Below are 26546 nucleotides of genomic sequence, written 5' to 3'. Positions count from 1 at the left end.
ACACACACACACACACACACACACACACACACACACACACACGCACACACACACACACACACACACGCACACACGCACACACTGAATCTGAGAGTGACTTCAAAGCTGTAAACTTTATCCTGTCGAGAGCATCTTGTTGATTTAACTGTCCTGCTGTTCTGTTTGAATAAACACTTTTTTCAGGTTGTCATTATTTGAGTCGAACTAGCCGGTAACTGTCACCACTCTTAAAGAATGAATTCAAGCTTGGTATATTACTATTTTTATTATTTAACAAACTGGTCTTGTGTGGTTTTTGAAGTAGTTTTATGAGCTACTCAAGCTAACTGCAGAGAGGAGAAGGTTTACTGTCAACACGTTTGTAAAATCAAGAATAAAAGGGTGATGGAGATAAAGTGTTGTACTCTCTGTGGATCACAAACTTCAATTAAATACATTTTATGAATTAAACGGTGCTGATTATTGACTGAAAGTTTATTTTCTTGCTCTGATAATTCCCCTGCTGTCTTAAGGTTGATTTATGAGGAGCTACAAGTCGAACTAAATTCACAGCAACAATATTGTTTATTGTTGTGAATCTGAGACGCAGACACAGTCACAGTGAGACAGTTCACATTGTGGTTTTATTTATTTATCTGGTAAATGATGTCTGTACATTTCATCCTGCTCTCTCCACTGTAGCAGTCCCATTGTTTGAGACTTGCTGTCTTTCCTGGTTTTGGGCTGATTTTCAAAAATCCCTCTGGACTGATTGCAGGTGATTCAGATCACCTGTGTGCAGGTGAGGAGTCTGACTCCTGATTGAGGAGTGGAAGCAGCTTGGTGCATTTCCCTCCCAGCCAATCGTGGTGTGATGACACCCTTTCTGTGAAGGCTTAAAAGAGGTGGGGAAGTCACCCAGGTGACTCTCACCCTCATTCTGAAACTGTGTTTATTTGGGAACCCCTTGAAACCTCGAGCCCCCTTATATACCTTCAGTTTGACATTTTAGAGGCATTTGTTTATTGGTTTAAAGTTCAAGTAGCAGACTTTGAGCGTTCCCCATAGATGTATATGTTTTTTGCTCATATCTTTATGGAGGTCGGGCTGGCCTTTAAGCATTTTACTGCCAGTACCGCCACACCACAATGCCACGACACATTTCAGCTGGAAAAATACTAAATCACATTATTTTAATTATTTTTTTGGTCAACAAACTGTCAAATTTAAGGAGTACAAACATGTGTGGGCTCTTTTGAAAGGTTTCAGTCAGAAGCTCATCAGCCCGCAGATGACCTGTAACCAGGGGCGGACTTACCATTAGGCAAAACTAGGCGGTTGCCTAGGGCCCCAAGTTCCTGAGGGCCCCATAAAAATCCTCATACACTTATGGTTAATACAGTTATTACTTATTTGCGCACATTAATTATGTTTTTGATTAAAATCCTCTGCCAGCAGAATGCTAATCGTATTATGTGTGTGTCGGGGCCCCCCTTCAGTCTCCACTACATTGGAAAAGAAGCTACCCCAGCCGAGCTGAAAAGAGGAGAAAGAAGGAGGAAATCAATTTTAGGTCCAATACTTTTTAATTTATATATGCTACCCCTTGGGGACGTCATCAGGAGGCACGGCATCAATTTTCACAGCTACGCTGATGATACACAGCTTCACATTGCCGTCTCTCCTGATGACTCGGGACCTATTGATTCCCTTTTAAACTGTATTCTTGATATAAAGTCATGGATGGCAGAAAACTTCTTACAGCTCAACCAGGACAAAACAGAGGTTTTAATTATTGGTCCTGAAGGCAAAAGAGAGAAACTTTTACCAAAATTAAATGCTTTTAAACATTCACAATGCGTAAAAAACTTGGGCGTTTTTTTCGACTCTGAGCTTAATTTTATTCCACACATTAGAAACTCTACAAAGATTGGTTTTTACCATCTCAAAAATATAGTCAGAGTCCGCCCGTTTCTCTCTCTGGCCAGCACAGAGGTGCTAATGCATGCTTTTATCTCCAGCCGATTAGATTACTGTAATGCCCTGCTCTCTGGTCTTCCAAAAAAGAGCCTTTCACACCTTCAACTGCTCCAGAACTCAGCTGCACGTGTGCTGACGAAGACCAGAAAGCGGGCCCACATTACACCCGTTTTAGAATCGCTGCATTGGCTCCCTGTGCGCTTCAGGATCGACTTTAAGGTTCTTTTATTAGTTTTCAAGTGTCTTAACGGCCTTGGCCCTTCTTATCTGTCTGACCTGCTTTTACCGTATCTGCCCTCCCGGACCCTGAGGTCCTCCGGTACTGGTCTTTTATCTGTTCCCAAGGTTAGAACCAAAACCTTTGGTGAAGCCTCATTTTATCATTACGGCCCTCGCTTGTGGAACAGCCTGCCGGAGGGCCTCAGGGCCGCGGAGTCTGTTGATGCTTTTAAACGTAGGCTCAAGACTCATCTTTTTAATCTAGCTTTTAACTGAGCTCCCTTTTATCATTGTTATTTTAGTTTAATTTAACTCATTTTACTCCATTTTATTTATTTACTTTTAGTATTACTCATTTATTGTCTTTTATTTTCCTCTCAAAAGTTTTATTATTTATTTTTTATTTATGTATTTATTTATATTTTCATGTATCTATTTTAACACTGCATTTATGGGTTTAACATTCATTTATGTTGTTTTAGGACGCTCTTCCATCTCTTTTAATAGCTTATAGGTTCTTAGTTTCCAGCTCCATTGTTCTCCTCATGGGGGCCCTCCACTCCGGGAGCTCTGTCTGGCCTGCCTGCGGGGGTGCCATCCTGGGGATAGTCCGGGCCTGGATAGTCAGGGAGTCCTGCCCCAGGGCTTTATGGCCGTGGTAGGGGCCCCTGGCTGTCTGGGTCGGGATGGTCTCTGTGGCGGCGCCCCCCCTGTGGTCGTGGCCTTGGGGGGCTCTCGGTGGGGATGGCTCCAACAGGTTGGCGTTTCCTCACCTGGTCTATCGGTGCTCAGCCATACTACATTTTATTTTGTATATATGTGTGTGTGTGTGTGTGTGTGTGTGTGTGTGTGTGTGTGTGTGTGTGTGTGTGTACGTGTGCGTGAGTGTGTGCGCATGTGTGTGTGTGCGCATATGCGTGTGTATCTGTGTCACATGAATGGGGATGTTATGCGGGGTTTGTTTCATTTTTCTTTTCTTTTAATGTACAGCACTTTGGGCTGCATTTTAACATGTATGAAAGGTGCTATATAAATAAAGTTGATTTGATTTGATTTGATTTGAAAACAGAAAGCTGATCTCCAAGTTACAGAAAGTGACTACTGTCTTCACTGCGGCTGCGGCAGCAGTAGCAGCCGCAGCGGCAGTAGTGGCTAGCAGCAGCAGCAGCAGCAGCAGCAGTAGCAGCGGCAGTAGCAGCGGCAGCGGCTGGCAGCAGCAGCAAATATTAGATAAATAAATATATGTAAATATTAGCATTTTAGCTCAATATCTCCCAGGTCATGTGATCAATTGACTCAAAATCATGTTGGGATCATGTAACTAGACTGGCTGCATGAGATACGCCTCTTGTTTTTACGTTTTACATCTCTAAATATTTTTTATTATTTTTTATTAATTTTTATATGTAAATATTAGCATGTTAGCTCAATAGCTTCCAGGTCATGTGATCAATTGACTCAAAATCATGTCGGGATCCTGTAACACTGGCTGCATGAGATACACCTCTTGTTTTTACATTTTACATCTGTTAATAATAATAATAATTTTTATGTATTTTTAGGCTATATGTAAATATTAGCATTATAGCTCAATACCTTCTCAATAGCTTTAAACACAGTATCTCTGCTTTAAATATCCCACATTTTTATTTTGAAAACAGGAAGTCGGTACACGCTGTAGCCGTCTTCTCCGTGTGTTTACTGTAAAGTCTGTAATACGGGTGCACTTGAAATGTTGGAGTGGCTGCGAATGTCGAATATCCAACTTAAAACTAACTTCACTGAAGTCTTGTCATGATGTATTTTCCAGCTGGCCCAAGACGCTTTTTTAAAGAGTTTTGGCTGAAGAAGTCGCCCCACAAAGGAAGACTCTTTCAGTTTATCACAAATATTAGCATTAAATCATCATTTTGAGGGTACATGGTTTTCACTGGGCAGGAAGGGTTTGAAATATGTAACCAGCAACGTAAATGATGTACAGTAGTGGAGTAGAAAGTGCAGTATTTGCCTCTTGTCTTCTCATTTCAGAGGGCCCCATGCCTGCCTTTGCCTTGGGCCCCGAATTTCATAAATCCACCACTGCCTGTAACTACCCCGTTAACTAACGAGCACAATACATCATATAGTTTAACATGGTCTGACTGCAAATTCACTGAAAATGGACACTTGTGTTGTGTTTTTATGTCCATGTTTCAATGTTATCTTTGCAGAGAAACACTGTAAGGAAAAACTGATTACACGCTGCCACCCTCCACATGTATAATTTGTAGTTTTGGCTAATATCTGTCGGACTTTATTTTGAAAGCCGTAACTGTACCGGATGTGGGTGTCGCTAGCTTGCCGCTGCTTCGTGCTTCTTCCTCCGGACAGCTGCTGACAGGTGGGACAGTTTTCTGACTTCTAGTTTGACCCAGTCTTGTATTTTATGAGCTGCGGTCATGTTGGTGTCTGTGTGGTTTCAGCTGACTCGTAACGTTTCACCGTTTCGCTGACAGCAGCTAGTTTACATGTTAGCTAGTTGGCTGACTGACTCAAAGTGTCCGCAGCGGCTCGTAGTTAGCTTAGCAGCGGCGTTCACTCGCTCCTACATCTATAAACGTGTCTCCAACATAAAGTTAGATTCAACCAACGTTCAGACAAAGACGTGAATGTCCTGTTCACACAGTCTGTCCAGCCCGGACTTGTTTCTGTGTATGACGGTGAAACACGGAGGACAAACCGTCTTCACTCTTTGTGTTTTGGCCATGATTGAGTTTACCGCCTTCCGGTGATGACGCGGTGCTCGACCGATATCTGTTCACCCATGGCCGATACCGACTGCGAGTGAAAGTCAACAGTGATGATGAAGACTGATATCAGGGCCTATAATCATACCTGATATTGAAAATAAAATTCATGTCAACACCAACTTACTTGATTATTTACATTTTCTGCTACCCAATACGTACACTCCACTACATTTTGTAGGCAAATATTGTACTTGTTAGTCAACACAACATTCATTTGACTGATAACATGCTGCATCAGAGCCAAAATAATGCATTTTGAAATTAATTTATTTTATTGACAGTCAGCTGATTCACACTGAGTCAGAAAAATGTTCAATATTGGATCCGATAATCGGTCTACCCATTGTTTACTGTATGTACAAGTACATACATGTAAATATATATATATACTTTTACTTGTACTTTTGATACTTAAATGTATTAATTGCTAGAAAAATACTTTTGATACTTGCAGTACAGTTCATTGCCAAAGTAATACTTAAACACAACATCTTTACTTTTACTCAAGTATCACCTTTGGGTACTTTTATGACCGGGTATAAATCACATAAAGTATAAGGAGCACTTTTAATGTTGTAGTTGGTTGAGGGTTAGACAACTTTACATGAAGATACACTGAATTTTATAAGGCTGTCATATATTTTAATGTAAAATATCGAACTGCAGATGTCAAGCACTTTAAAACAGAATCTCAAGATGGTATGGAAGTACAGTGTGTGGGTAATTAATTGTGTTTGAATCCAGTCCATGTCACTCGAGTGTTGTTTTCTCCACCATGTTTCAATCAATCAATCTTACTTTCATTCTGATTTTGAGTCCAGCCTCTGAGATACAGTATACTGACACTGATTTTGAAATCAAAATAATTCATGTTTTCATAGTTGTACTACAGTAAATGATATGCTCCTGTGTAATCTGCCAAAAAATAGTCAGACAAACAAGAACTCATTGCTTTTAAAGTTGATATTGACTGATCCATGTTTTATTTTTTCCTTCCAGGAGTTACACACCATGCGCGGCCCACTGGAAATTGGTGACTACGACGGCCTGAAGGATGAAGCTTTCCCTCCTCTCCCACCACCTCAGTCCCCGGGCCCGGGAGGACAAGATGAAGGAGACCCCTTTGGAAATGGTGAGAAGTTGTATGTAACACTAAAGATGTAGCTGAGTCTTCATTTGCTCCTAACCTGCCCTGCTGAAGGATTTCTGTCACTGTCAGCATGTTGACCTCCTGTCCTGTTGTCATGTGATGTGGCTCATGCAGACGAGGAAAATGGCGACGTGTCCAAGCTGGATGAGGTTCCTGCTGCTAAAAGGAAAGGAGTGAAGAGGCCGCAGCCCAAACTGGACTCTAACAGGTACTTCAGACATCATAATGGAGGACTTTAATATATTAAAATGCAGGATAATAAAAGGAGTCTAGACAGCGACCTACATGTTGTACTTCTTTTTCTTCAGGCTGATCTCAGACAGAGGACTTCCAGCTCTGCGAACACTGTTTGATGACGTCCGTTTCAAAGGCAAAGGACACGAGGTGAGAGCTGACAGCAGACATGTTAATGAAGCCAGACGTTACAGGCGACTGTGGAGGAGTTTACGTTGACTGTACTCCATCAGATCATCCACGTTTCAGGGTGTTTGTGTGTTTTGTCCGACCAGGCGGAGGACCTGCAGCTGCTGATGCATAAGATGGAGAACTGGGCCCACAGGCTGTATCCAAAACTGCAGTTTGAGGAGTTTATTGACAAAGTGGAGAGACTCGGCAAGAAGAAGGAAGTGCAGGTGGGAAGAGGATGTTCATGCTGAATATTTAATGATATGTACTTATTTTCTACAGTGCAGTGTTTGTAACTTCTCTGCATTTTTGTATTTGGCAGACGTGTCTGAAACGGATACGACTGGACATGCCGCTGACACACGAGGACTACATGGGTAATGGTAAGACATGACAATAATAACAATTTTTCAGCCGCTGTTAATTCCTTTGCGAGACTCGTCCTTGACATGAGGTCACACGAAAAAATAATAATCATATGAGAGCGAACAAGATTCAGATTGACTCTAAATCCAGGATTATGTGATGAATTGTTTTGGTTTAGCTGAAGAAGAAGCAGCTCCTGAATCTCACGTCTTCGGGGATCCAGATCCGTTCAACAGCACAGTCTTCCCAGATGACCTGCAAGCGCCGGTCCACTCCACCCCGGCTCCAGCTGCCCCACCTTCTCCCTCTTCAGCAGCTCTTTCTCCAGCTGCACCATCTCTGACCGAGGAGCAGCGTAAACGCATGGAGCTGAACAGACAGCGAGCCCTGGAGAGGAAGCTCGCCCGCCAGCAGCAGCAGCAGCAGCAGACAGGTGAGAGGCATTTCATCTGCTCAGTGATGGAAAATAAGATTCTACCTGATTTCACATCTGAAACACAGGAAATATAATTAAAATAATTACATTTCAGAGGATAGTAGTTTAATTGAACGTTACGCTGCTGCCCTCCAGATCCTTCTGACTCCCAGACTGTTGAGTCGTCCACGTCAGCAGATGAACCCACGTCTGTCTCCTCTGCAAATGTCCTCAACGCCTCTGAAAATCAGGATGAGGAGATGGAGGATTTGGACCTGAAGCCAACCAGCAGCAGCACACAAGAGCCCAGTGAGCAGCCACACAAAGACTCTGAACCTTCTGCTGAATCACCTCAGAGCGAGAAAGAGGAAGACGGCAGCACCAGTCAGCCCCATCAGCCCAGTAATGAGTGTGAGGACGGACATTAATGCTAAAGAGCAGCACACAGAAAACTTGTTCTTCTGGTTCCTGCCTGAAACGGACGACCCAAACTTTTCCTTTTTCAGATTATACCACCGGTAGGATTGTGTTTGGTTTCACAAATTCCTGTTGCTTCTTTATGTTTTATACTTGTAAATGACCCTTTATAACTTAGTAACTAAAAAACATGCCTGTCTGACGTTAAGGTGCCTTGTTGTTCATGTAGGAATGTAGTAAGTGCAGCATGTGAGGCAGCAACATGATAAAATATTAAGTCTGTTCTGGTGAAATGTCTAAAACTGTGAGCCGAGCTGTGTTCTCACCAGTGATTTTATAACAGTGAACAACAATAAAGATTTAATTTTAAATTGAATTGTTTCAGTCGAAAGACACTGATCTCATCTTCACATACAGGATAGTAAAGTCCACACTCTAAGGAAAGTACGAGTCGGCTTCACTTCAATAATATCCACCATCACCTGTTTTACCTGAGTACCAAAAACTGCCTCAAGTTATAATGAGTGTTTTCAATTACTCTATTTTTATACTAATACTTATGTTATAACTATTTACAATACATAAAATGCTTCAGCTCCGAACTCAGACACGACTTCAGTGTTCATCCATTCAGGTTTAATTACAAACTACAAAAGACACAAAATCAACAATGTTACAAAAATAGACTGTGGAAACTTTACTGTGATACAAACGAGCAAGAGCTCAAAAAACATTCAACTGATGCACGAGAGTCATAATGAGGGTGAACACTAATTACAAGTCAGTAATTACTGAAGCACCAGTTCCTTTTTAAGCATACAGCATGTATGAATGTGCTTACTAAAATCAAATTATCACTTTCGATAGTTTATACTCTTGCTTGTTTGTATCAGTAGCTATTAAAGTGCCACCAATTTTGTTAAAATTCAAGTTAGATATCATTTAATGTCTCAGTGTGTTCACTATTTTTGTGGACGAGCATCAGGAAAACAATCAGAATCGGCAAATTAATATGATCAGAGACGTCATTGTCCTTTAAGGTGACGCAAAGTATTCAGACGATAAATAACCACAAATCTGCCGTTATGATTTTAAGAAAATGCTGAAGAAATGTCAGGGATAAGTTCACCAAACGTGAATCCAGTCATCTCCTCCCTCCATGCTGATGAAAGTCAGGTGAAGTCTCGTAGTCCACAGAACATTTCGGGAGCTTCACAGTAAAACAGAGTTGCAGCATTCTGCTAAACATCTGAAGAAGACTTAGATTACAGCAGACGAGCTGCATGGAGCCATTTATGTTTTTTGGTTGTTTCTGCCTATTTTAAAACAAGTCTCTAGCTCCTGAAATGTTCTGTGGACTAATACTTCACCTGACTTTCCAACATTGTTCAGAAAGAAGAACATTTCCTGCTTGTTGCTGTTCTGATGTAGATTCATGTCATTTGTTCGTGGATGTTTTTACTGATATTTCTGAGAAATGTTCACTTCAGTCATCCGTGATAGGCTCTGCTGCGTCCTTCACTACGCTGATGTCGCACACACCTGTGCAGCCATGTCCAGGTCCATCAGAGCGAGCTCCCTCACCTCCTCCAGCAGAGAGTACAGATTGGGAGTTCTGCTCTGGCTGAACTCTCTCTCCTCTCTGGAGAGTTTGGGCCGACGGGCCGCCTTCTCCTGGGCCTGCTGGTGCGCCTCCTCGGCCAGGCGCACCACCTCCTGGACCAGCTGGCTGCGGCCCTGGGAGTGGGGCTGCTGGGGCTCGGCGCTGCGGTGGGGCTTGTTACTGATGACCTCGAGGTTTAGACTGTCGGCGTGAGAAGATGTGGAGTGGACAGATACACGAACCTGTGGAGAGCAGAGGATTGACAATATTTTCTTTAACTAAATGAAGGCTCGTTGACTTGTGTAAGAGTGAGAAAACAATCAAATTTAATCCCTCAGGTTGAACATATCGTGCGACTCACGGTGATGTGGTCGAAGAGTCTGAAGGTGGAGGTGCCGCAGCTGGAGGTGGTGCTGATGTGGTCTGAATGTTGGCGTAAGGAGCCGCTCTGCCACTCACAGCCGCCGTCCTGTCCTGCAGCCACCACCTGACCCTCCCGATTCTTCAGGTACACCGGGCCTTTAACACCATACCTGAAAAAGCACAGGTTGGTTTGACAAAAGAAGCGATTTAAAGACGTCACTTTGGGCTGTGGGAAATTGTGACAAGGATTTTTCACAATTTTTTGGACATGGGAATTACCCACAGTTCATAGTGTTGTAACTCGAAAGCCCGAAAACATTTAAAAAACCTTGATAATACAGAGAGATCTTAAAACTCCCAGCGAGTGTCTTACTCTGGGATGAACACCAGCAGGCCGTTGTTTCTGATGGAGTAGATGACGGCGTCGGCCACACACTGCTGGTCAGTCTCAGGGTCTCGTTCTTTGAAGTAGAGACACTGGAACAAGACCGTGGACAACTTCTGGGCCCGCTGGGCTGCCTGGAGAATCACACGGAGGTCAGAAGAGTTTATTTTATACAGTCAGAAGTGAATTACGACCCAGAGGATCACAGAACAGCACTCACTCGGTTCTTGTTGTTGATATGCTGAGCCAATTCTTCCAGTTCTTTGTTACTGGCTATTTCTTTACCAGAGTCCGTCCCCCTCTCCGTGGCGATGGCTGCGGTGAGAAGGCGGTGCACCACGATGTCGGCATAACGGCGGATGGGTGAGGTGAAGTGTGTGTAACGGTCCAGAGCCAAACCTGAGAGACAAAAAAGGACATCAGTTCGCATCAAATCATAAAAAAGACGTAAATAAAGATGTTCTGAAGGTTGTATTTGGTGTACCGTAGTGGTAGTACTGGTCTTGGGACTCGAGACCGGTAGAAAAGTACAGGGCCTGTGACATGGCTGTGGTGGCCATCATTCTCAGCATCCTGTTCACCAGCGTGTCCTGTGGGTCCACAGCCCGGTCCAGAGAGTCGGCTAAAGCCTTGTTGGTCCTGGAGGAACAGAATTAACTTTATAAACACGAGCCTCTTTCCAGCAGCTGACAGCTGATGTGGGAAAATACATCACGGCTTGACAAAGAGAGAAAATAATTTAAACTGATGTAACAAATCATCTCAGTCATGTAACTGTTGTGTGACTGAGTGCAACACAGATTTAATGTAGTGACTTGCTCACTCTCTAAGCGCTGTTGTTACTGGCAGAGGGGATTTTTTTTGTAAACCATGAAAGACTCAAACATGCAGCTCCCATGAACAACACTGTCAGTCACCTGGTATCGATGGTGAATCCCTTGGCCGTGGCGCTCTCCACCAGCTGGCTGAAGAACTCCTGCCGTGGAGGCGGGTGTCGCCTCAGCAAGGCCTGATGAGGGAAGGTCTCCTGGATCTTGCGCGCCACCCAGTGGTTGGCGTAGATCATGCACTCAGCCACGGTCTCGTGGACCTCCAGCGGCTGTCGGGGGACCAGAGCTGTGATGTTCCTCTCCTCATCCAGCTGGGCACGCACCTGAAGAGGGATGGTTTAACAGTGATAAGAGTATGTTTTACAAATTCACCATCTTGGAAAACAAAACTGATGATATTCTATATCATTGTTATTGTCAACAAATCCCTTGATACCATCCACCTGACTTAATCCCACCAACACCGTCCTGCTGCCACAAATACTCACTAGAGCATCAAATATGGATTTATCCGCCGCTGAAAATAGTCCCCAACAAATGCACTATTTCCTCCTCCTGTCCTCCTCATTTTCTAAGTCTGATCTACACGATCTTCTCTCCTGTGTTTACTATTTAAGAAGAGCTAAAGAAGGTTTCTTTTAACAGGATAATCTCTAAGTTCCTTACATTATTTTTCCAATTATGGAAACAGCCACAAAAACAGTTTTGGTCTTTTCTTTCAGTTATTTGTTTTTATTTGGAACCTGAACTCATCTGCCTGAAGTTTTGATTAACACTTCTGTAATGTAATCTGTTTCTGCAGAAGAATGGATCCCAGGAAGTAACTCGGCACAGTTTTAATGTCAAATCTTAAAAGTAAATACTACTTAAATACAAATAAAACATCTGAGATAATCCTTTACTTAGAAGAAAAGACAAGAGGATAGACTAATCTTACCTCCACCCCCTCCAGCTCCAGTGCTCCTCCTCTGTCCCTCTGCGCCCGGAGGTGTCTGGCTACATGTGTCAGCGTCTCCAGAGCCTGGGTGAGCTCAGCTAGCTTAGCATCCTTCACCTCAGGCTCCAGCTGGGCCAGCTCCGGTACCTCCGCCTGCTCTCCGTTGAGGAGCGCCTGGGCCAGCTCATAGTGGAGCTGGTAAGAGGAGCGGATCACTGTGCGACCGTACCACACCTTGTTGACGGCGAGGGTTTGTGCATCGAGCTCCCACATTACACTCATGGCATACCTGTGCATAAAGATTTGAAGATGCCGTGTTTTAACATGTTCACCAACTGATTAACTAAACATCTTCCAAAGCAAAGTGATGTAGAGATGTGGAGTTCACCGACCTGTCGACTCCTCCCAGCAGAGAGCAGAGGTCTGCACTGAGAACAGCAGGCAACATGTCGTACCTGCGGTCTGCCAGGTAGTACGTCGTCGACCTTACGAAGAGACAGAAGAGGGAAAAATAAAGAAATCCAAAGCAGTGACATTCAGTCTTTGGTCCCCCTTCTTCTATCACTTCATCACCGTCTTCATTTCAATGGCTGGGACAACCTACAGCTCGCCAGCTATTATTGATAATGCTGTAAAATAAATAATCTTCATATTCTTTATTTTAGGAGGTTTAAAAGGAAGTTTAAACTTAGAATAGCCAGCTCGTCTAAAAGACAGAAAACACTAAAAATAGTCAAAATTGACAAACGACAAGTCAGCTAATCACACATCCTCAATTTAAATGTGAAGAATCTTGAACTGAACTGATGATAGACAAATATGATCCAGCCGGTCCTGAAACGATACAGTATGTTTTCTAGGTTCAGTTTCTGTTATTGTAAAAGGACAATTTATGCGTCGTGTGGTGTTGTCCCGGCCCTGTAGAAGGACAAAACTGTATACTGTATTCAGTGACTGGACAGAATAATAGACACACTTTTCCACACAGTGCTGAGACTGACAGACACTCAGTGCTACAGCTGAATGATGCAACAGAAAGTCAGACATAACTTCTCATTAGTTTCTTCTCTCCTGTTGTTGTGTTTCTGGTGTTTCCACTACAGTACAGTCCAACTCGCTCCTCACCTCATACGTGCTTCCAGGTCGGTGAGCGAGCCCTCAGTGACGAAGTGGGTGACGTCTGCGATGTGGACCCCCAGCTCCAGCAACTTCCCGCCGGCGATGCTGCGCACCGACAGCGTGTCGTCCACGTCCTCGCAGCCCCGCGGGTCGATGCTGAACACCAGGTGAGTCTCCCTGAGGTCCCGCCGCTCTGCCACCTGGACTGGATCCATCCTCCACGGCTTCTCGGGAGAGTTGGCCGGCATCTCTCTCAGCTGAGGACAGGCACAGACAGAAAACTCAGGGTTACATAAGGTCTTGAAAATGTTACAAAGGCAGCTGTGCAACACTCGAGCCAAAGCGAAGGGACTCATTGAATAATTTATGTTGCCTGTGCTTTGGGCTCAGAGGAGACCATCAGATACTGTGTGCTGTGCTGAGAGGTGTTTCTTTACAAAATAACATGAGCAATGTGCAGAAATAAAGGTTATTGGATTCTGTTAAGTCCTTGGACGTAATGAAAGGAAGAGGTAAACATGAGCTGGGTGAACTCTAACCGATACGTAGTTTCAACAAGGCCGTTTCATTCCTCTGTGTACGGCACACTGAGCAACACAACTATTCATCGTTGTGTTCTCATATGGTGAATATGCCTCACAAAGAGTAGGGGGACCATTTAACCCTCATGGACTCTGCTCCTTAGAGGAGACACTTCAGCCTGAGAGAACACTGTCCAAGGACGTGGCCTCCAGGTGGCAGCGCCACCACATGTTTGCTCAGCACCGTCCTTCTGAAGCTGTTCAAAACTGAGGCCAGTTGTGTAAAACTAGACCGAGTCTTCATCCCGACTTTTATCATGAGTGATCTGATCACAAATGAACGAAGGTACAGGTGTGAACGCCTCCAAGGTGCATTGAGGACATATTTGGGATCTGATCACTCAAGACCACATTCAACTCAGATTTTAACAGCTGTTGCTTTAGAAGAAACTTTGAAAACATTATGAAACTCTGTCTCTGACAGACTCTGAATCATTGTCTCCTTCTTGTAAATTCAGCATTAAATGAAAACAGTCAGTTGTTTGTTTCCTTGTAAAAAGTGTCAGTTTGTGGCAGCATGGCTGTACCAGCCTGTCTGCTTCTGTGTCTAAAGTGCTAAAGTCTTACCTGCCAACATTTAGCAGCTGTTTGAACACACTGTTTACACTGATTTCACCATTTACATTCAATTTATGAAAGAAGAAACATTTTATTGTTGCTAAACATGTCACATTTTAACAGTAACCAATAAAGGTGAATACTTTTTAGTCACCCGTGGAGAAAGTCACCAGACTCCCTTAAAAAATTGCTAAATTTAGTGAGTTGGTGAGTGAGGAAACACGTTATAAACTTTGAAACGCTGTCTCTGACAAATTCTTCACTATTTGGACCTTCTTATAAATTCAGCAAATAATCTACAATAAGTTCTTTCTTTGTGTGTGTGTTTACTCTCTTGTTTGAGTTTGACACCAGAGGGCTCTTTCCACAGTCATCCCAGCCCAAAGTGAAAAGCTTCTCTGAGCTCACTGAAAAGTAGTTTTGAAGCCGATCCTGGTCCAATATTCAGCAAACACAAGTGTGATGTGGGAAGAATTTAAAGTGAGGGCGAAGGAGTAAATGTCATTTCAAGATAATTGGACTTTTTGTGGGAAAACATCAGATGCAAATTATCATCCAAAGTAGAGTATTTCATATACATCTTAAAACATGTCTGGAGGGGATCTTTAAATCATTGAATGGCTTCATGACTAGCAAGTGAAGAAAGTGTAGCAGCTTTTTTGAAGGAGCTGGTGGAAACTAAAAAATACAAAATGTAAATTTGTAAGGTTCCTGAAAACAAAGCTCTGTGTCTGCTACCTTATGTCAGAAGTGTTATTTTTTTGTTTGATAAATTTTGCCTACAGAAATTTAAAAGACTGAGTGTAAGTGTTGTTTAACATCAGAGGGTGAGGAGCTTCCTCTCTGACCTGTGCGTCTGAGAAGGCAGGCACGTGGATGCAGTTCTCTATCAGGATGGTCTGGACCTCCGTCTCCAGCTCTCCAGCCCGACCCAGCACCCGCACGCTGTGGCCGTTTGGGTAGAGCGACGTGCTTTCCCATGAATCAATGCGCACCACCACTCTGTGGTCCTGAGGGAAAGAGACAAGAGCTTAAGTCGCCAACATCGGCCACATTTTATGACACGAGAGATTTTCTTTACATTCCATTATTTCCATTTATGTTGGGATGATTTCAAACCATGTCAGTAGTAAAGTTAAGTACTATTTATATACATGAAGCATCATTTACTTCAATTTTAATCATTATTTAAGGCAGATAAATGCAGCGAAAAATCCAGAAGTGACTCTTGTTACACCAAACAAACAGAAGAATAGAAGATATCCAGTTATAAGTTTCCTGTCAGGAAATCTTATTAAAGTCAAATTCCTTTTCTAATCACACGAGATCATAAATCAGAGGGCAATCCAGACCTGCAGAGCGTCGGCCTGCTGAGTGCTGATGCGGATCTTGGGGATGCGGCGGTCCCAGGGAACAGCCAGGATCCGCTGAGAGTTCCTGCTCTGAGACTGAGTCCCGTCTCTGGGAGGAAAAGTTACAACATAATCCCTCCAGTTCCTCTGCAGGATCCCCACAACACGACCTGTGGATTTAAGATGAGACATCAGTATGAACTAGAACATATAGTTAAATCAGTACGCTTCGCTGCATTTGTATGTTTGAGTGACAAAATGTCCCTTTTCTCTACCAGCACATTCAGTTGATATCAAATCAGGTGAAAACTGGATGAAATGTGCTGCAGGAGAGAAGAAGATACAACACTAACACATGGCCACATGGTCAAGTACACTAACAAACTAGTTGTTTCTTTCTTGACAGCTGGCTTCAACTTTCCTCTTAATTTCAGTGTAGTGTTTAAAAATCAGGGTTACTTTAGTTTTTTTTTCTGTTCAATACACTAGCACGCAAATGGACGAACAAACAGGACAGAAAACATGGCAGCAGCACAAGTTGATGACTTACTGTAAGTCGCTACGCATCGTCTCACCTGTCGGCATAGGTTTGCTCTCGTTTTCCTCCCCGCTCTTCTCCTCTCCCTCGGACAGCGCTGTGACCTTCCCTCTCCACTCGCTCTTTGGCAACAACTCCACCACAACCGTGTCTCCGTGCACGGCTCTGTTACGATTCTTATTACCGCACACCAACACGCCCCAACTCAGGTCTGAGACGGGGCAGGAAAAGGTGAGACAGACAAGAGGAAGTGAAGACAAGTCCAGGAGCGAAATATTTGTTTGTAGTGAATGAATGAATGTTCTGCTCTGTCGGTGCGGTTCTGTACCTTTGTTCTTATTCGACAAACCCTCCGTCATGATGGAGGCCTCATCGTGGTGCTTGTTGATATTCAGAGTACCCTGATAAAGAAGGACAGAGATTATCTATTCTGATTTTAACATTAACAATCTTGTTTGTTTTCGTACCATTTCCTCTGAAAATGCTTCTACAACTTGTTGTTTTTCATTTTTGTGGTTACCTGTGAGGCAAAGCCGGGCACAAGTTTGCTTTACTGCGCATTTTATTTTTTTTACTAGGAACATTTAGAAGCTTTATATACATTTTTTGTCCAACATCAAGACCGTTATTCTAATCAAATACATACTAGACGCACACCAGGTAGGTGGACTCGTTCTGTACCTTAATGTATCGTCCAGACTTGATTCCAGCCTCCAGGATTTCAGCGGGCAGATGTTCAGTGTACTCCTTCTGCGAGGCCTCGCTCTCCTTCTCTTGTAGCGCCTGAGAAATGGAGCTGTACAGCTCATGAGCCACCTGCAGCTCTGGCCAGAAGTTTAGCAAGAAATCCTGCAAAATGAAGAGACACAGGTCTGAAATAAAAACTAGCATCATGCGTCAGGGGATAATGCAATTAGATTTTTTGGACCTTTTACACTTAAATTCAGTTGAGTCAGCAATGTGTTTTCTTTTAATGTCCTAAATGTCCTTTAACAGAGAAACACAGAAGTCTTCTGGACATTTTAATGATACTATAGATTCATGTTGTGGCCACAAGTTTTAATTATTTCATCCTCATTTCAGTTTTTTCCTACATTGGACCTTAGTGGTGAATAATTCCAATACTAAATACAACAATACCCATCAGCCTCAGCTGCTGCTGCTATGGAGATTTAGCCAGTTAGAGGCAGGAGTCAGAGCTGTACTTCATAACAACATGGACCCAGAATCTGAAGGTCAATTTCAACTGCTGAATGTTTCATCACGCTTTGAGCTCAGTGTTTAAAGAAGTGCACCTTGGGAGTTGTAGTAGACTGCAGGCTTCTTTTATTTCATATCAATCCAAACCTCGAGGTACTCGTCAAGCATTACTTAACTAAAACTGAAACTAAAAAGGAAAATAAGCAGTGAAAAATATCTGTAACTGAAACTGCACAAAAACGATAGTCGTTAATAAAAACTAAACTGAAACAATATTTTTTCTGGTTTCAAAACAAATCAAAATAATAAACAGTGACGTGTAGAATAATAGTAGCACATTTTGTAAATGTGTTTTGTATATACACGCAGCTACATCCTTACTACATACTGACAAAAACAAACTAAATCTACTGTAAAACTAACTAAACTTCACTCCTAAGATCTCCTGATACACAGGTGGTCCTGAGAGCAGCCTCTTCTCATCCATCCATCCATCAGCTTGTTTTACAACATCATCTACTAATGTCCATAATGACCTGACAGCTGTTAACAAGCAGACAGGACAAATAAATGACTGCTCTTGTTCCTCAGGTGTTCACAGAATATGTGAGTCACTGTGATTCATCACAGCTTCTCGTCTTAATATAACTGACGCTCCACTGAGTCACACTGCAGCCACTTCATCAAAACTTTAAACCAGCCATCACACTTTACTTTTCCCGACCGTTTTTTTCCTTCAATACACCAACAGCATATTAGTTGTCAAGCAGCTCATTGGAGCGATGTGGATGGAGCGTGTACGAGGCATCGCAATGCAAGACAATTAGGTGGTGCACGATCACTTCAGCATTCTGAACATTACATGATGCGCTGGTGCATAAATAACAATAACAGGATTGAAGAGGGAAACAACTAAGTAAGATGTTTTACAGTCTTAAATCCTCTAAAGCAGCGCTGCTCAAACTTTTTCCCTTCAAGGGCCTAAACTAAAACTTAACGGTGGGCCACGGGACGAAAACAAACAACTATTGAACCGTATCGTTAAGATGGTACCAGGATCCGAAGTTTCCTTAATTGACTGACTCCTTGAACAAAGTGTCTCTCTGCCCACCCTGCTCAGATTATGAAAAATAATAAATCAGGGATCCTGTTTATTTAACGACCAGTTTACCTCACAAAAAACAACAAAAACAGCAACATATATTGTAGTTTGTTGATTATTTTGTATGTTATTTCTGTTAGAAACATCTGGTGTCTCAAATGAAATCTTATGGTGGTCCAAGTTTGGCTTAAGTTCTGCGATGTCTTAGTGGCCTGAGCGATAATTCATTTATTCAATCAAAGTTTATCAACTTTCAGAAGAATTTCTGTTGTTATTTTATTCAAATCAATTCATAATTTCGACAATTATTGTAGTAGTAGTAGTTATAAGCAACAGGGCTGCAACTAAAAATTATTTTCATTATCGATTAATCTGAGGATTCATCTTACGATTAATCATTTATCGTTTAGTGAATCACTCCTTTTTTTCTCTTCAAAGAAAAGCAGCAATCCTCACATTTAAGAAGCTGGAACCAGACAGTGTTTGACATTTAACAGAAACAATTTATTGCTCATCAAAATAGTTGGTGATTCATTTTTTCTTTTGACCAATAACTGTGGCCAAACTATTGAGTTATTTCCAACCTGTCTGCTCGTCTCACTGATCGTCTCTCTACATGTCGGATGTCTTTTCAGTTTTGTTGCTGCGGTTCCAGATGACAGCGATTACTCTTCTGAGAACATACAGGAGAGAAACGATGGCCAAATATATGAAAATAAATCCTCACATTAGTTTTCTTTTTAAAGTCTTTACTTGGGGGTCACAACCCTCCTGATATCAGGCTCATGTTCTTGACTTTGGAAACATCAGATGAGACAAAAAGCACAAGAACCTTTGTTGCTGTTCAGGGGTTTTCACATCATCTTCAAGAGAAGAAAGAGTTTTACTAGTTGTCATTAAAGCTGCAGCGATTAGTCGATTAATCGATTAGTGGTAGAAAGAAATTTAATCACCATCACTATCATGATAATTGATCAATAATTTCAGTCCCTTTCCAAACATAAATGTCAAACGTTGTCTGGTTCCAGCTTCTTAAATGAGAGGATTTGCTGCTTTTCTTTGTCATTTCTGACAGTATCAGAATATAAACACCAACATTTCCTGAACACCTTCAACAAAATCATTTTATATGACCGAAAGCTCCAGAACAGCTACTAAATTCACCTCGAGGTGAGACTGTTTCCTCTGATCGATTTCAAACATGTTGCAATAGTCTCAGTATCCAAATACATACGGACTGTGCAGATATTGAGCCGTATGCGGTGTGAACGTTAACGTACAGGTGCGTCACGTACCTGGACGGAGATGACGTACACTCCAGAGTTGAGGCTGCTGTACTGAGCCACGGCGTCCTGGTCCTCCGTGATCATCACAACATCCATCATACCTGCCAGGTGGTTATGGTACCATACTGCTGCAGAGTACACACACCTTCACACACACACACACACACAGGTAATTAACAAACACAAGAGGATGCAGACAGCTTGCCTGTTAAAGCCCTAAACTTTGATATTCTGTATCTAGTTCCTCTATCGTGCACATTAACACACCTGTCAAAGTGAAATGGTGGAAGAATACAGACGTCATTCACAGCTCTGTTTACTGTCTTGTTTATGTAATAAACTTGTTTTGTGACGGCAGATTGCACCTCCAGCCTTCTGTCTTTAAAACTGAGTTAATAACTAAGTTTGTGTGCAGAGGATATAATGTAAAAACACAGAACAGATTTTTATAGATACGAGCCTTTTCCAAGCCAATAAATCTATAGCATTAATGTAGAAAAGTACTGATAGACCAAGTGTTTGGCAGTCACTTACAGAAATGTCTTTATGTTGCACCTTTGGATAAAATTACAAACACACTCAAAGACAAACAAGAAAGTTTCTGCGGCTTATTTATAAATTATCTTTAAGTACAAGGATTTATCTCGTATGTTGAACGAATCTGGGAAAATAAAATTATACCAACAGTAACAGAGGAAATTTAAGCAACTCTTGTAGATAAATGAAAAGGAATATGAGGGTTTTCACAATTATATATGATGTACATGTTTATATTATTCTGCTGGATATTTGTGAGCATGCATGTATAATGTTATTTATTATTCTTGTAAAATGTTGAAAACGTAAACATTTTGTTGAAAAAAAAAGTTTGGGAACAATCTAGTGTGCAACACTGAAACAATCATGTACCAGATCACATCATATAATTATCTCCTCCTTCTGTATCAGAGTCAGTAGCTGCTGACTGAAACTTTTATTCATCTATGTGGCAGATACGAGCAGTGCTGACGACTGAAACAACTGGCTGATTATTTGATCTAATGTGCTTGTAATACCTTCACAACCTTCACGTTGTTTTTTTTCTGTTTTATATCAATTTAATTTGAACTTTTAATTCATGGATTTATGGATTTTGGCTTCTGCTCTGATTTTTGTCTAGTTTGAAATCAAAAGAACTGCAACAATGAGTTGATTAATCACCTGCCAACTATTTTGATGTTGTTGTTAATTGATTATTTAATTGTTTCAGTCCTTTTTCAACCAAAAATGTCAAACATAGTCTGGTTCCAGTGTCTTAAATGGGAGGATTTGCTGCTTTTCTTTGTCATTTCTGACAGTAAATAAAGAGTCTCCGGGTTTTGGACTGTTGGTTGGACAAAAAGAAGCAACCTGAAGACGTCACTTTGGACTAAAAAATTAATTATTTAAATCGATTAATCATGAAAATAATCAGTATTAAAAATAATCGTTAGTTGCAGCCACAGAGATCCATTTTTAAAAAGATCAAAGCATCACCACCCTCACTGCACCAATTCATCATCTGAAGCCTTCCGTCTAACAGGCCGCTGGCAGAGCATCAAACTTCAGCTATTTCAGTAATGAGTGTTAGAAAAACATTCAATTTTGGAGCTTATGTGCTCAAATCTGCTCGATGGTTCAAGACATCTTGATACACTTTAAGTAGAAAGACGTATAACGAACAGAGTCTATATAAAGTCTACGCTGTAAACCTCTCATTCTGAGGAGCTCCAGCTTCCTTTGTTATTGCACTTTTACCTGAAGTGGAGGAAAAATATCTTTAGAAAAACTGAGTTTAGCCTTTCAGCCCTCGAGCCGCTATGGAGACAGACTATTGTAAATGTTTGACTGACAGCTCAGCCAACAGGGGGGCCCCTAAGTGGCCTCATGGTTCTGCACCATAAGCCTCTGCTGCACGAGTTGAACTGAAGCTGAAATGAATTCAGGGTTGATGCATTACTAAACCGCATTCTTAAACTTTCATCTAAAATCTGCTGAAGGAGCCAGAGGAACCGATTCATCACAACAGAAACTGTTTTCACTGAAATGATGTTCAACTCTTTGGGAAAAAACCCTCAGTGGTTTTCTCTCTAACAGTTAGTACCTGGCAGCAAGGACTTCCTGGAGAACAGTCGAGCACATAACCTGTCAAATGTCAAATATTTGTATCGATACTTTTTATTCGTGTATTGATTACAGGAGATACACTGTGTTAAAGATGTCATATTCTGCTTTTTGGGTTTTTGCCTTTCTTGTATTATGAAGCATTTTTGTGCATGTTGAAGTTCTGCAAAGTGAGAAAGTCCAAAGTCTCCGCCGAAGGGAGTAACTCCCTCCGTCAGAAAACACTCCTGCACTGCCTGAAACACCTGGTTTGTAGTCGAGCCTTTACTTCTGTAACTTATGTGCGTAACTACAGAACAGGTGTTATATTAATATAAATATATATATTTATATATAATCTTATAAAATATATATGGCTGTATCGCAGCCATGGTTACCAGCTGTAGCGCCGTTATTTTAGATCACATTACCTTGCTCGGCATGACCATGATTTTGTTCCCTTTGGACAGAGACAGGCTTGTTGTTTCCAGTCTTTATGCTAAGCTAAGCTAGCTGGCAGCTGGCCCAAGCTTCATATTTACTGTACAGAGATGAGTATTGATCTTCTTACCTAACTCGTGACAAATACAGCTAATTCACCTATTTCCAAAAATGTGGGGAGACATTGTGGGGAGTTTTCCACCAAAATGGATGCGGTTCTGTTCTGGTCAGTTCACCTAATCTTGAGCCAGAAGAGGATTTCCACATGAAAAATAAATGTGTTTATAAACCAAAAAGTTTGTTCCCAGCTGGAGCCAAAATGTTACTGCTGTTTGGTTGAAAAGGGGTATCCAGGGGGAATTTGACATTTCCATCTTTAGTGAGTGTTCAGTGATGGTGATGGGAGGGTAATGAGCACTGACCTGGTCTGCCACTTCTCCTGGCTCTCCCCCTTCTCTCGCGGACAATAGGAATACTCTTGAAATTCATTAGCAAACAGCACACAGTCATGTCGAGGGTCTTTGAGCAGGTTTCGTAGACGGTTGTACTGCCTGCACACACACACACACACGCAAAAAAGACACTGTTAAGGTCCAAATCATAGAAATAACTACAACAGTAAATTTAGTCAATTAAAGGAGTAGCTCTACTGACATTGATGAAATACTCTGTTCACTTTATTGCAGAGAATGAAATGAAATGATTGATACATGTGTGTAAATATGAAGTTACTGTCATCAGCTGAGCTTCACTTAGCGCAGGGACTAGAAACAGTTAGTTAGTCCAGTCTCTGTGTTAAAGAGATAAAGGGTACATCTGCTATTTTTAAACCTGGTCCCTAAGTGTACATATTTTGGTGTGTAAATGACTAATAGGTACAACATTTTTTTAATCAGTCCAGTAGATCGTCTCAGCCAGCAACCGTGACACAGCAATGACGGCAATGTGATGAAGTTTAATGTTTCAGTGTACTGATGTAATTTTATTTTATTGGTAAACTGTAACCTGGTCATAAGTGTTTGATTACATATATATATATAATAATAATGATAAATAATCTCCACTGCAAAAAAATGATGTTTATGGAAGTATGATGTGTATATATTGGCCGATATATTGATATCGGAATATTTTAACTTCCTAATATTGTTATTGGCATTGGTCCCAAAAATCAAGTATCAGCCGGGCTCTACTTATATTTTTAACAATAAGGTATATGTTTCCATTATGTTGTCAGACACTTAGGATAACAACCTCAGCCTGTCAGTGACAACAAAGCACTATTAGTGGACGTAACTTTGACAAGTGAAGTTGCCCACATGGATAAAGTTGCAGCCGAGGCGATCTAAATAACAATATAATTTATATAACATCAGGAGGAGCAACATGCTGGATATTTCTTTTAATGCATAAGATGCACTTTAAAGAATCTCCCGGTATATTATGAGACAATTATAGTTAGACAAAAAAATCTGGGTTGATAGAAAAGCGAAGCTGCAAAATCAAAGGAAATACACAAATCTTCACACACACACACACTAACACACACACACACAGAGTGCTTGTTTCTGTCGGCTCCCTGTGTGTGAATGGAAAACTGCAATTACTGACACAGTATGGCATCAGCATATGCTCCACCAGCGATGTCTACCTCACATTATCAAAAGTGAAGCTTCATCATATTAATGATGCAACATTTTAGAAAGGCCGCGTAAGCAGAAATCAAAACCGGAGGTCAGGTGGGACTCCTTATTTACCGTGTTCATCAAGTTTGTCAAAAGCACTCGTTCGTGTGGGAGAGAGATTTCACGTCACAGGCTGGAGCTCGTTTAGCTTCGTCAGCAGAGCTTTGATATAATGAGGTTGACCCCTGCCGACTCCTACACACTAATGCAGGTAGGTTGTCATTAGATGCTTAATTCAAAAGCGGCTTAAGGAATTAAAGGTCTTGACCAGAGGACCGGTCCTGCTGCCTTCAGGTGCCTGAAGATGAAATATTGTGTCTGCTTGTAGAAAAGTAATCCTGCGATACTGACGACACTGACCACCAGGATGCTTGATTTGAAATATGTTGATATATAACTAAGTGCGAGGCTAAAAGGACTCGACTTACATTTACAAACCTCGATGGAACTTGATCGATTAGTTGTGGACTTTTAAATTAACTGCTGACTATACTGAATAATCCATTATTTAAATGTAAATATTCTCTTTTAACAGTAAACTACATACAGTAATGGAGTGTAACTAAGTACATTTAGTGTCCTTAAATACAGTTTTAGGTACTTTCCTTAAGTATATCCAGTTTCTTCTACATTATACTTCCACTCCAGGCAAATACTGTACTTTTTACTCAACTGCATTTATTTGATAACTTTAGTTACTAGTTACATTACTTTTGGTTTTGATATTTAAGTACATTTAATATCAGACGCTTGAAGATTTTTACCTAAGAACCATTCATGTGGATGATTTTCCCTTTTACCAAAGTAACATTTTAACATGATATCTTTACTTTTACTCAAGTATGACTTTTGGTTACTTTTTTCAAAACTGACTTACTGACATTTGAAGTCGTCTTCTCAAGCTATGGACAACACTGATTGTCTTTTTTTGACATTTTATAGACTAAAATACCAAATGATTAATTTAAACGACATTGTTCGTCTGCTCAGCATGTTAGTGTGAGTTTACCTGCGTCCTTTGCTGTGCTGCACAGCCTGGCAGGCGGTCTGGGTGAAGACGACGCCCTGCAGCTCTCTGAACTCCAAGATCTCCAGAAAGTCGACCACCACTCCAACATCAGGCACCACGTAGTGGGTCAAATCTCCAGGCAGCACCTTTCCATCTGGTAGGCAAGTAACGGATATGTGAGAATTTAATTTTTGTCATTCTCCCATAACTGATCATTGTTATGGTGATTTTGGCTGATAGTGTCTTTTATTTCACTTCAACACCAACAAAAGTCTAGATTCCCACAGTGGAGTTAATCTTTTTATAGTTCATGTTTGTACTGCTGAGATGAACTGAGCTTTAATGACTGAACGTTTATACCAGCTTGGCTAGTTTTAGCAACACTGTATGCAAGTTTATCAAGCAGTAATTCTGAGAGAAGAAGAAGAAGAAGAAGAAGAAGAAGAGTGTGATGGATGACTGAAGTTAGCTAGTTTGGCTTACTACAGTGTCTGTTCCGTTGTCAGTCTCCCTGTTGTAATATAACCTGCAGTGTGTTGTGTGTCGTGAGTTCATTGTGGAGCTAAATAAAGGCTGTTTTGTGTCTTTGTGTCGAGCTGACTTTACCGTTGTCGCAGTCCGCCTGACACAGGGAGCTGTAGCAGGGCACCCGCTCCCTCAGATAATGCTCCCGGACCACCCGGACCTTCCTGCCCCGGTGGCTCTTCAGATGCAGAATCCTCTCCGTCTTAATCATCCTCGGGCCTCAGGGATGCTCCATGTGTGGCCGCCTCTTCTTGTTATTCACCTGTTTTTCTTCTAACGCGGGAAGCGACGTTTGTAAACATTCAGGCTGAACTTCAGGGAAGTGCGTAAGGCAAGCCCGCTGACGTCATGACGCCGAGGCAGGTCCTCCTTTAGATGCGTTCACGTGCTGTTGGACGTAGAGGAATGACGAGTCTACAAGTACGCTCTGACAAAGTGAAAAGGAGCTAAACGTGAAATTACCAGTGTGTGATTGTTTTGTATCTTAGAGAACAATGCTAATCTTTCATGTTAAACCTATCTCCAAGTATTATACCGAGTATTATATGGCCCATACTGTCCAGAACCTACAGAAGTATCACAAACCTGTTGTGTTGCGTGAACGCAAACGCATCATTTCAACAATCTTTCAGGAGAAAAAAAAAAAGAATAAATAAATAAATAAATGACTCGATAACACAATAAATATGCCATTAAATACACCACAATATAAAAGAGATTAGATATTATAAGTTAACTGATACATTGTGCCATAAATTGACATTTTTGTTTTTATTAAACTACATTTCTATTGTTTATCTTTTACGAACTGTAATTATATTCTCAATTAATTGGTATATTTTTGTATCTATTTGTCATTTTAAGCTGTTACTTGTTACATCATTGTTAATGAGGGCCTGCTGTCAATGATCTTTAAGTTTTAATAGAGGGAATATAACTAATAATTTACCTTGGTCCAACTTAATTTTTCATTATCTTTCTTGATTTTTTGCAATGAATGAATTAATGAATAAATAAAAGTATTTTATGTACAAAATGTCAGGTGTTTGTTGAGTGAAGAAAAAAAAACCAACTTCATCCAATAGAGCCCCTGATTTGCAATTAAATCAATAAAATCCAAGATGGAGCAACATTCCTTCATTCACCACCAGAGGTTTTCAGCACTGCCCGTCTTTCAGGACTTGGATTGTC

The 26546-nt window shown here is 41.4% G+C and overlaps 2 protein-coding genes across 2 annotated transcripts; one reads left to right on the top strand and one right to left on the bottom strand.

Moving 5' to 3' along the window:
- Positions 1 to 4474: 4474 nt before the first annotated feature.
- tipin (timeless interacting protein) lies at positions 4475 to 8096 on the top strand. Its single transcript, XM_084383409.1, has 8 exons — positions 4475 to 4558; positions 5967 to 6099; positions 6232 to 6325; positions 6426 to 6501; positions 6627 to 6749; positions 6845 to 6905; positions 7067 to 7321; positions 7460 to 8096. The coding sequence occupies exons 2-8, from the start codon at positions 5979 to 5981 to the stop codon at positions 7729 to 7731; spliced, it is 1002 nt and encodes a 333-aa protein (XP_084239535.1). The 5' UTR covers positions 4475 to 4558; positions 5967 to 5978; the 3' UTR covers positions 7732 to 8096.
- Positions 8097 to 8334: 238 nt separating this feature from the next.
- On the bottom strand, positions 8335 to 26297 carry dis3l (DIS3 like exosome 3'-5' exoribonuclease). Its single transcript, XM_084383272.1, has 18 exons — positions 25437 to 26297; positions 24831 to 24984; positions 22559 to 22687; positions 19584 to 19719; positions 16668 to 16835; positions 16315 to 16387; positions 16024 to 16197; positions 15449 to 15618; positions 14945 to 15106; positions 12964 to 13214; positions 12231 to 12323; positions 11839 to 12127; positions 10989 to 11224; positions 10556 to 10710; positions 10292 to 10470; positions 10060 to 10205; positions 9685 to 9856; positions 8335 to 9565 (listed from the first exon to the last, which is right to left on the bottom strand). Exons 1-18 carry the CDS (start codon positions 25564 to 25566, stop codon positions 9242 to 9244), a joined length of 3141 nt encoding a protein of 1046 aa, XP_084239398.1. The 5' UTR covers positions 25567 to 26297; the 3' UTR covers positions 8335 to 9241.
- Between the last annotated feature and the right edge of the window lie 249 nt (positions 26298 to 26546).

This window comes from Pagrus pagrus (assembly GCF_965226575.1).
Source record: "Pagrus pagrus genome assembly, chromosome: 1".
NCBI classification, from domain to species: Eukaryota; Metazoa; Chordata; class Actinopteri; order Spariformes; family Sparidae; genus Pagrus; species Pagrus pagrus.
The sequence above is the reverse complement of the archived record's forward strand: the minus strand, read 5'-3'. Positions and strand labels throughout refer to the sequence as shown.

Excerpts from the sequence above, each read along its gene's own strand:
- tipin (XM_084383409.1), top strand. The coding sequence starts at position 5,979 with ATGCGCGGCCCACTGGAAATTGGTGACTACGACGGCCTGAAGGATGAA. Across the intron at positions 6,502-6,626 it reads TCAAAGGCAAAGGACACGAG|GCGGAGGACCTGCAGCTGCT; the intron begins GTGAGAGCTGAC and ends TTGTCCGACCAG. Across the intron at positions 6,906-7,066 it reads CGAGGACTACATGGGTAATG|CTGAAGAAGAAGCAGCTCCT; the intron begins GTAAGACATGAC and ends GTTTTGGTTTAG.
- dis3l (XM_084383272.1), bottom strand. The coding sequence starts at position 25,566 with ATGATTAAGACGGAGAGGATTCTGCATCTGAAGAGCCACCGGGGCAGG. Across the intron at positions 10,711-10,988 it reads GGATTCACCATCGATACCAG|GACCAACAAGGCTTTAGCCG; the intron begins GTGACTGACAGT and ends CTGTTCCTCCAG. Across the intron at positions 10,206-10,291 it reads ATATCAACAACAAGAACCGA|GCAGCCCAGCGGGCCCAGAA; the intron begins GTGAGTGCTGTT and ends GTGATTCTCCAG.